The sequence below is a fragment of the Atta colombica genome, unplaced genomic scaffold (genome assembly GCF_001594045.1).
Source record: "Atta colombica isolate Treedump-2 unplaced genomic scaffold, Acol1.0 scaffold222, whole genome shotgun sequence".
Taxonomy (NCBI): Eukaryota; Metazoa; Arthropoda; class Insecta; order Hymenoptera; family Formicidae; genus Atta; species Atta colombica.
Genome location: NW_017259319.1, coordinates 54,742 through 65,565, shown reverse-complemented (window position 1 = coordinate 65,565; position 10,824 = coordinate 54,742). Strand labels below are relative to the sequence as shown.

Below are 10,824 nucleotides of genomic sequence, written 5' to 3'. Positions count from 1 at the left end.
GGATTTTCGCGGCCAGTTTTTCGATTACTATAAAATGGTATAAAGACGCCTTGTGATTTTATGTGAATTTTGTTCGACTACATTCTAATATCACTATCATAATTCAGCAATATCGCAAAAAAAATGAAGACGCTTTATTTTATGAATCGCAGCACGCGTCCTTCATTGAAGTCGTGAACGGCATTTTGCAAGCAATCAGAAATTTCGACGAGAAAGCGATCACCTTTCGACTTCTGAACGACCACGTATAACCCTTAAAAGCCTAAAATGATAGTACAATACAATATGGTCGCGATAAAATTATGCAAAGCTTGATTCGTATAACTGACATTATTATCAATTCCTATTAATTGATATTGATACAAATTAATATTAATTTCCAAATTTAAATACAAGCTTTATAGCAAGAAACAAAATATGTTACATTACAAAATAATGAATAGCACGTGATCCAAATTAACTTATTACATGAAAAATTATGTCGAGTGTCATTTGTGAGCACTTCGTAAGATATATTAACGTAATAAGTTTTGCTCGTAGCATAAACATTCAATCAATGACTATGACTTACTCAGCTATAATCATCATAACAATTCAAAAAATATTTTCATAAATTATTTTTATAATTTTTTAACTGTCTTTTCTAAAAATAGCACGATTTAAACTACATAGGTACATCCAACGTAGCTAAATAATAACGAATTACTAACTTAAAGTTAGTTTCAAATGACCGCTCGATACGAGCTAATCAGAATCCGGGGATTCAGGCTATTAAGGATTAGACGTTAGACGATTATAAGAGACTACCCTGATTACCTGAACAATGGAATCTATGCGAACGAAGCGGACCTCTCTATCCCGGTAGCTCTATCCGACGACATGTTTTTATAATGCCGATGTTTCCGAGCGGATCAATTCTGCGCAATTACAAGCGTCATAAAAAACGCTTTCTGTTTTGAAAAACAAAATTTCGGTAGCGACAGAAACGTACTGTCACCATCCTGTCGTAATGTCGACGCAGATCTTTGACTCTCCGCGTCGTGTAAACCCTGAGGGAGAGCTGGTGACATCCGTCGTTGGTAATGTTGGTCCTGTTAGTCGAGAGGTTCCCAAACATTCTAACAATTCTTCGAATCTGATATTTTCTTTCTATCTCATTCTCGTAATAATGTTGACGAAAGCGTGGATACGAAATGTCCAATCATTATTAGTCATACATGTAGAAAATATAAGTCAATTTTCAAATCATTTCTCACGCTTATTCATTCTTGTTACATTTACGAAACAAAAAGATTCAAATAATTCAGAAGAAAATTTAAGAACTTTACGTTTTCAAAACATCACCTTTATATACCGATAAAAAAATAATTAAACATTTATTTTAATATTTATAACAATCGATAATATAAAAAATTAGTTTAATTTTTAAAAAATTATTTATCAAGATTTTACTCCATCTGTTTCTTGCTTCTATATTCTTCTGGATATAAATCACGTTTTATCAGGATGCGCGATGTACCGTTTGGGAACTTCTGCTTCGAAGCGATCATTATTGTATCGCGATAACGCGTATATATCTAATTCTATCGCTAGTATCTCTTACGATTATTATCGTTACGGCTATTATACACTTCGTCAAAGTGTTCCGTATTTTCGGAGATCTTACGACTTACCTACCATTCGATGATGATTAAGCAACCGATATTACATTGCGTGCTTTCACGATATTTCGCGTGAGATTATTTCCTCTCACTGAAACATACGCATAATTATTGTACGCAATTTTAGGAAACGTTCCGAACGGAGGAGCGTTTTCTCGCAACGAAACGTATGTTCGAATTCGTCAAGGAAGGCTCACGTGATACAGTCGATCTGCCAATCGCGTCGGCGAATGATGCTTGCAGCAGCAGAACTCACGTGTGGGTGTGCGCGCGTGCGTGAACGTACTCAGACTCGAGCGGATCCGGATCGCGACGCTCGACAGGCCAATATTATGTATGCGGCATGACAACCTGATTCTCATGGGGCGGTCGCGCGAACGATGATTGATTCTGAATATGGATCTGCAACTGCTTCTGCTGGGCCTGTAGTTGCGTTAGCGCTGCGGGCGGCGCAAACGCGGGATAGGCCAGAGTGGTGGTCAGGCACTCGTTATGTTCCTCCAAAGAATTCTGAGCATAGTGCAGCACTAGGTGTTTCAGGGTCTCGTGAATGTTGTACGGCTCGGCAAAGCCGTAACCGCGCTCGGTGGCGTATATTATGCAATGCTGTACCGTATCGTTGCACCTGTAACATCACGATTCTCGAATAACACATGGCACAAACCGCCATTCCGGTTAATGAAATACGATCTTTAAAGCTGGATTATTCAAATTCTCGAGGGAAGCCTTAAAAGCCTTAATTAATTTTCGTTTTAAATGATTCATACCATTAGGTTACTCCTACTATTAGCTATATTATAATCTCGCGCGTTATTTATAATTATCTACTTTCATTTATTCTTGATTTAAACTATACGTCATACTTGTATAAAAATATAGGTGATACTTACACTATAGAAAGTGCGTACTGGCCAGTTCTCGATCGACGAACAAGAAAGGTACCATCGGGCCGGCCCTTTAGAATAAGATCAGCATCAGAACGAGAACCCTTCAAAAACAGCCACGTTTTCTCATCGGAATGAACTGCAAAGTCTACTTCCTCTTTATTCTGCTTTATCTCATTCTTCTTTAACCATCTGCAATGTTCGAATGAATTGGTTCAGTTTTTCAATGTAAAAATAAAAGGAAATTTTTGATAGCAGACTGAATATTATAAAAGAATACGTACTGAGAATGGCGATCCTTTTGTCGCACAAGTACTCCAATCTCTGACTTCAGCTTGTACATTTCTCTCTCAAGGGTTCTATAGTAGGCGATCTGTTGTTTCAGACTTTCATCCAATTGTTCTTTGCTATCTTCTAAGGCCTTTAGTCTTCGCTTCAACAATTCTGAATTGTCTGTTAAACTGTTATTAAAAAAATATAATAACAAGATTAATTAATTATAATTAATAATCCCTACTTTATATTATTTGCTATATAAGATCTCGGAAATATTATCATCAATGCAATCATAATAGAACACTATAGAAAATTTCACTTCTAAGATTTCATAAAAATTTGGAAATGTAAATATCTTTAGAGAGCATTATTAACAACAGACTACTTACGTAGAAATTTCATGAGGTTGGGCTTCTATCTTGCACCTTTCTTGCAACTTTATCTGTTCCTCAAACATCTTGATGGCCTCTGTGAAGGCTTCCAATGCATTACGCTTCAACTGAACTTCGTAGGCCGTTTTGCTGTACAAATCTGAACAATGTTGATACTGCCGGATTGTATCATTTATATCTTTATCTAACTCGAAATATTTCTGTCTGACTTTTGCCATGTCGGTGGTATTTGCGATCTCGTCATCCTATTTTTCAGACAAACACAAGATAGAAAGTTCAAGGATGAATATAATACAATTATTTCGTGAACCAGAAAATTATAGGAAGGTACCTGTTGAAATCGCGACACCGGGTAAAGCAACTTAATATCCAGCACTGAATTATACTGTGCGAGCGAGCAGTTCCTATAGTAGTCGACCAGCTCGATGACCGAATGGAAGTTGTAGGGATCCGAAAATCCATATTTTCCATTTCGGTGACTGATCTTGATGAGTTTGTTGGTCCCACCTTTACGCAGCGTTAGAGTGTACTCGCCACCCTTGGAAGACGCATTGCGTACTAAAAAGGTGCCATCCGGCGAATCAATCATCATCTCGTTTACATCGTCCCTTGTGATTTCACCCCAATACCATTCAGCTTCCTGTAGCGTGCGCGGCCTAGAATTTTTTCGGCGATATTTACAATTAATCATTTGTACCATTTATAATTACAAATAATTACCATAAATCTTAAAAGTTAACTATAGAAAAAAAAAAACTAAAATTAAGTGTAAGATTAAAATTAAATTGATAGAAAGATTAAGTTCAAGTTTAATGTGGAATTAGAACTAGAAACTTCTAACTTAGATTAAGATTTGGATTGAAATCAGAATCGAATTTGAAGATCACCTATGCGGCTGTTGGTCCTTGCCAGTATCCGCACCAGGTGCCGTTTTGTCTACAACTTCGTCTTCAAGAACCGGGAACGGATCCAAAATCGGAAACTGTGGTCTTGAAACTTTACGTGGCGGCAATTGCGGGGGACTGGCAAACTCTGGTAGTCTCTCGCTCCAATCGCCGTGTAATAGTAGCAATTCCATTATGCGTATATGTGCCTCCGTGTTGTGAACAACTTGGCTGTAAAATTGCGCAGTGCAAAGTGCTAAATTCTTCGTAATCAAAGACATATTACGAGTGTTCTATCAGACAAGTAATCTTATCTATTAGTAGTAATATAGTCGTAAAACCAGTTAATTTTTTTATCGCAAATATGACAGTATTATATCATTATGTAATTTTATTCTGAAATCTGCAAGGTGCTTTTTGCGAGAGAAAATTAAATACTAAACCCAATGCTAGTAAACTAGAAAGTCACATTCTTTTAATTTAATTAGCCCGCTAGTCGACGAGATGAAAAGCAATCTATTACTAGCGTCCTCGAAAATACTGATGTTTTTTTTTACAGCCACTACGTTGCCAGTAAAAAAGGGATCGTGTGAACCACGCTCTACTCTCAACTCTTTCCCTATGACTAAAAAAATCCACGTGGCACTCACATGATTCGCTCCCAGGGCGGCCTGAGAAATATATGGCAGAGAACTTGTACGAGGATGGTCGGTGGTTCCGTGTAGCCCCTTCCGTGCTGCAACTGGCAGATGCGACAGAAATGTGCCATCAAATGGCACAATGTGCTACGATGATGCTCCGGTAGCTCCGCTACTAATTGATTGAGACGCGTCGCGCATTGCTCGTCGCTTCTCATATCTGTGAGACAAAAACAAATTCGTACAACTTTCAGAATCGAGCGATGAATTATAACCATTGACAAAACATTTGATAATTTAAATCGGTTATAAAAAAAAATATTTGATTAAGAAATATATACTTACTCGACGCATCCAGAAACCTATCATACCATTGCACCGGGATTACTGGGTCTGGCAATTCACGTAAAAACTTTTTCAAAACACTGGCGATACATTGGGGAGTGTACGGACTTAAATCCGCGTTACAGACATCTGAAAAGATTATGTTATGTTGCTCTATGTTCAGTTCATCACAAAAAATAAATACTAATCATATCAATAACTGCTTAAAAGATATAATAATTACATCAATATAATTAATTACATTGATATGATTATGTCGCATTTATTCAACTGATACAACTCAAAAAAATGTACTCTTTTTAGTTATTACCATGAATGAGTTAAGTAAACATTACTCTATTAATTATCAAACGTATAATAAACTCAACTTCACTAAATAAATTAATTCAACTTCATAAAAAAATATCAAATCAACATAACTAAAAAAAAGATGAATTTTAAAAATATCAACAAAATCATTATAATAAAAAAATGATTTGAAAAGATTTTTTAAGAGTTGTAAAACGAAAATAACAAAAAAGAAACTTGACCATATTAAGTATATATTTTCTTTGCCAATACTATCTGATTAGTCAATAATATATTAATAATCAATTACTGTGCACAAGAAATTTCGAAAAGAACATCTCTAGTTAGAAGCTTCGTTCATCTCAAATATTATCTACAATCTACTTAAATTACTATCTATTTATGCATTCCAATTTTTTTCCTTCTATTAAATTTTACAGTTTGATCTTTTTGGAAGAATTGTGAAAGAAATATATTTAATGAATTAAAATGATAATCGTAAGTAAATATATATTTAGCCGATAAACTCTCAGTTCGTTGAACGCAATTTTCTGATGTTAGGCAGACAATTGACATGTTGCAGCAGTTAAATCTGCACAATATAATACAGACGATATAATACAGACAGTAGCAGTCTCTGTCTTTCTCATGAAATGTGGAAGTTTTTTTAACATTATTCCGAAAACAACTAATTTATACGCTGTGCAACGTCGCGAGAAATAAAAGATTGAAAGAAATTTCGAGGCTATATATGTATAAATGTTAGGGCTTATCGCTAAATGCAGCCGGATCTTTGTTTCTCAAAGCACGAAAGGAGTTCGCTCATTCGTTGTCCCTGAAATCTCGATCTGTCGCGCAAAATATAAGCGTGCTTTTCTGGCGCCCTCCCTCAGAATGGAGGGGGTCCTCCACAATGCAGCATGCATCTGGTGGCGCGCCTCGACATTTTTGCAACCCGTGAGCCGAACATCGTGGCACGACTGCCGGCTATTTATAGCACGCGTGATCGCGCGATCCGACCTGCTGGCCGGCCACGGCGCGCCCGTCTTACCTTCGTTCAGCTTCTGTCGCAGTTCGGGGGTCTGCTCATTAGGGCTGCTGTGGTAAACTTTGTAGAGGTCCAGCGTCGTGTCAGCGAACGCCAGCTCCTCGAGGGTGCGAGTACATCGCTCCACCAGAATCGGCGCCGCACGGCAGCCGGTGTCGAATTGCGAGCACAGCGCGAGGCCGAACACTGCAAATTGCGACAAACATTCGTGGCGATTCCGTGAATTCTTTGCACGCGTCCGGCACGAACTACGCCGGAGAGAATTTTGAAACGCGAGACGTACCTTAAGCACGCTGCGCCAAGCCTGAGATGCGTCTCGCGTTTCAAAATTCTCTGCTGTGCCATGCCTGAGGCATTTGCCTCTTTCCAAACGAGAAATTTATAAAAGCTAAAACCTTCGCTCCTCTAAAGTAACATTGTGATCAATTACGACTTAACAAACATTCCTTCATATAATATCGTACTTCATTTATTCTCTCTCTCTCTCTCTCTCTCTCTCTCTCTCTCTCTCTCTCTCTCTCTGTCTCGTTTTAGAGTCGAGGCACGTCGTACGAGATGCGATCGATCGCTGGATGAAGCAAGTGCAGCGCTTCTCTTTATCCATGAGACCGAAATTCAGTGAAGACAAAGCAAAATTGCGTAACACCGCGATCGTGGAATACTATCGGAGCAGAAGAATTCCTGACGATACCCCGCAGATTTTCGCGCTCAAGCAGACAAGCCGCTCCTCGTTGTTTTATCGTCTACGGCCGCCCGCGCCTCCTTTCTTCAATCATTCCGTCTCTCCGCTTCTTCCTCTCTCTCCTCTTTTTTTTCCCTCTTCGTTTTATTACGGCTGACGAACCTTTGACTTTATTTTCGCGCGAGGATATACGGCGCGATCATATTTTCAGACACGATCCCGTTTTCTCTCTCGCTTTCTCTGTCTCTCGCGAATATCCGCGCGTACACACGCCACTTGTACAATCAAAGATGCGTGCATTATGACAAGAGAGAGAGAGAGAGAGAGAGAGAGAGAGAGAGAGAGAACGAGTGGAGAGAACATTGCGTAGGAGGGGCAAGAGGAGGAGGAGGAAAGAAATTTATTTTTACGACCGCGACGGCGACGTCTTGTTTCTTCATGACCGTATCTTCTTCTTGTTCTTTTGGAGGACGAGTGACCGAAAAGAAGAGAGAGAGAGAGAGAGAGAGAGAGAGAGAGAGAGAGAAAGGAGGGAGAGAGGGAGAACAAAAAGTCGGAATTAAAACACGATCTATACGAGAACGTAGGCACGCACGTCAATTTTTATGCGCGGATGTAAGGCGGAGGCCACAGCCGGGCTATTCGATATTCGTCACGAATTCCGAATGTTGCTCGTCGATGCATGTAACAACGAGAAATCTCGCTGAATCGTGCCGTTGTACTCCGATAAATCAACGGCACGAGTAAATACATGATGAGTAAATAAATGAGATATGCGAAGCACTCGGATTTCGGACGCAATTTGCAGCTTCCTCGAGAGACCTCGGCTTTAACCCTTCATTGCTTGCACGGAGGATAGTCTTATAAATTCGCTAAATATATAAATGCTATTTATACACTTTATTACTCTCTAAAGTTTTTCGATTGAAATCTCATTTTATAAAGTGAAAATTGCGCCAGTCTTGAAAAAGAGTGGCTCAATCTATAAAGAATGAGATTTCGCTCTTCGGAGTGACAATTTAGTCTAAAAAAATATAAATAAAAGTTTTAGAGAGTACATTTATGTAAATTGTTTTTACAAAAATTAAAAAAGATTTATTACATTTATTTTTATCTAAAGAATGTATAGAATATTATATCAATCTTTATTTAAGTGTGAATTGTCAAAGAAAATAATAAAAATTGAAATATAATATATAATATAGAAATACTAAAAATATCCTATGCAAGTAATTACGTTACAAAAAACCATGCAAGATTGATTTAATGTCGATTTTCGTGCTTGAATTTTGTTGAGATTTCAATTTAGGATTTTGACAAAGTGATAAATCAGAAAAACCAGAAGATTATAAAACATACGTGTTGTGATTTCTCTGCAGCGTACAATTAAGGCAAGAAGTAGGTAAGTAATCAGAAGTACGCTACAAAAATACTACAAGCATTGAGAGAAAAGTTTTTAGTACTCGCGACAACTGCTCAGTAAAATAATAATTACCAACTTCATTTTTATAGTTATTACTCTCTGTAATATTAACATAATAATATTTATGATTTTATGTAAACAGAATACATGGTTGTCCTCGAAAACAATTACAATTTTATAGCCAACTATACGTTCTTTTTTTATATAGAATTACTACATAGTTCTATATAAATTTTACATAGTTCTTTATAAAAACTATATAATTATTATTATTGTTGATATTATAACAGTAATGACTATAAAAATAAAGTAATCGTAATATTTTACCATACAATTACAATCACAAATACCAGAAATATTTCTCTCATTGAGCGAAATATCGAGTAGATGCAATTAGAGACTCAAGCCGATCGTCGCGTCATTTTCAATCAACTTTCCAGACGCGGAGGCAGGTGCAATTTGTGCGGGATCGTCAATGTCGAAGTCGCAACCGCGAGTGCGCGCGGCCTCCGCACGTGACTCGAATTTTTATTCGGCAGAGAAGCGTAATTGTCCATCGTTGCACCTCCACGCGCGCGTGGCTCGACCGGATCGTGCTGACGACTCGCCCGCGCGTATATAAGCGATTAAACGCCACCAATTACTACAAATCAACCGGAGCCGACGCGACAATAGTATGCGCGCGAAAAAGATGCGGCGCATCGCGAGTGGTTTTTTTCTTCAACGTGGGATTAGATTTCCCACGATCCCTCAGGAGTAGTATTAAGAATACATAATCTTCTGATCATTGATTAAAATTTTATATTTATAAAATTATATTAATAAGAATTGTCAATAAAAATTATTTTCTTCAAGTTTTATTTTATTAAATACCTACATTTTTTAAGGCACAAAAAATTATATCCCTTCTTTTCACCTCTGGATCTTTTTTTCAAAAAGCATGATGTATTCTTTTCTTGTGATTCGGATATGGTAGTCTTACTCAAAAAAGTATATCATAGTTTTTCCGAAATCATTAAAATGAGAATTTATTAGATTCGATCTCTCCTCTCACAACAGATTTCCGGATGAAGTGGATAACGAAATCAAAGCGCAATTAACGTCCTGCATACTCGTGGAACGCTCCCGAAACTCTCATTCTCTTTCCAATAGTTGTCTACTGTCGCGGAAATGCACCCAGTCCATTATATCATCAAATTATATCAATTCTCTTATCGTTATTCGTCGCAGCCACGAATTGGCGTCGCGGACAAACGACGTTATCAGCGGGACGATAATTCCGAGCGATCGATGCACCGTCGCGCAGTGTGTACAAACGCAATTGGCAACGGGGGAACGGTTAGAATAAATGAATGAGGGATCGGGGGGAAGGGGGGAGTGGAGGAGGAGGGGGGGAGGGGAACAGCGCGGAGCGACGGAGTGACATGGCCCTGAAGACTGGCGCCGCAGTTTTGCTACTCGCGGTTTTGCTATGCACAAATATTCGATTCCGTCATTCGCGCCGCGGCGTGTGCAGCGTTAATTAAATGCATCGCTGGAGGCGCACGTTGACGGCACGAGCGTTGAGCCTTACGTTGTCTTTGCTGATTATCGTCGTCTGGGGATATTCGCGCCGTTTAACCATCTCTCGCCGTCAAAGGCACACATCGCACCTCCAACTAGCGACCGGGCGTAACTTAAGAAAATTTCCGGTGTTCTAAGAGCTCATCGGTACAAGAATGAAAAACTAATAACAGTTGATAAAAAACTCGGTAGATAAGACAAGGTGTCTTGACAGCTATAATTCATGAAATATAATTCATTTATAAATATAAATGTAAAATATTAAAAAAGATAAAATGCCTAAAATGCTTTTCTCTAAATTTCGATTTTTCCTTAGAAAATATATTTTATATAAAATGTGTATATAAAATAATATATATTCGCCTGTTTGACAAAAAAGTACAACTTGATAAAAAATCAAATTCAAAAAGTGTAAAAATAGCATTTTTGAGACATTTTAATGAACAAGAAATCAACACACTATAAAGACATTATAAAGATATATTTTCAGTTAGAGAAACGATATATTTATATTTTCATCGCAATTTATCGCTAAAAAGCAAAAGTATTTTCTACTTAAGTTCGTAATAATTGTTTATAGAAAAGAAATATTTTTTAAGTTTTTAGACCCTGGAAAAAGGAATGTTCAGCGCTAAAATAGTTAAAGAAAAACGTCGCATTTAGTTGTTAAAGCATTTTTTGAAACGTTCGAAAATTCAGAATTAAAAAAATTTTTTCCTAAGAAAAATTACTAATTTCGA

The 10,824-nt window shown here is 37.6% G+C and overlaps 1 protein-coding gene across 1 annotated transcript in view; it reads right to left on the bottom strand.

Annotated features, from left to right (window-relative positions):
• Positions 1-1,467: 1,467 nt before the first annotated feature.
• Positions 1,468-10,824, bottom strand: part of LOC108687967 — a 34,732-nt gene continuing 25,375 nt past the window's right edge. Inside the window, exons 5-13 of the mRNA XM_018194015.1 lie at positions 6,420-6,602; positions 5,081-5,209; positions 4,748-4,955; positions 4,101-4,328; positions 3,545-3,869; positions 3,211-3,458; positions 2,830-3,006; positions 2,552-2,737; positions 1,468-2,286 (exon numbers count right to left, since the gene is read on the bottom strand). Coding sequence (XP_018049504.1) covers positions 1,992-2,286; positions 2,552-2,737; positions 2,830-3,006; positions 3,211-3,458; positions 3,545-3,869; positions 4,101-4,328; positions 4,748-4,955; positions 5,081-5,209; positions 6,420-6,602 — 1,979 coding nt within the window. The 3' untranslated portion in view covers positions 1,468-1,991. The remainder of the gene's footprint in view (positions 2,287-2,551; positions 2,738-2,829; positions 3,007-3,210; positions 3,459-3,544; positions 3,870-4,100; positions 4,329-4,747; positions 4,956-5,080; positions 5,210-6,419; positions 6,603-10,824) is intronic.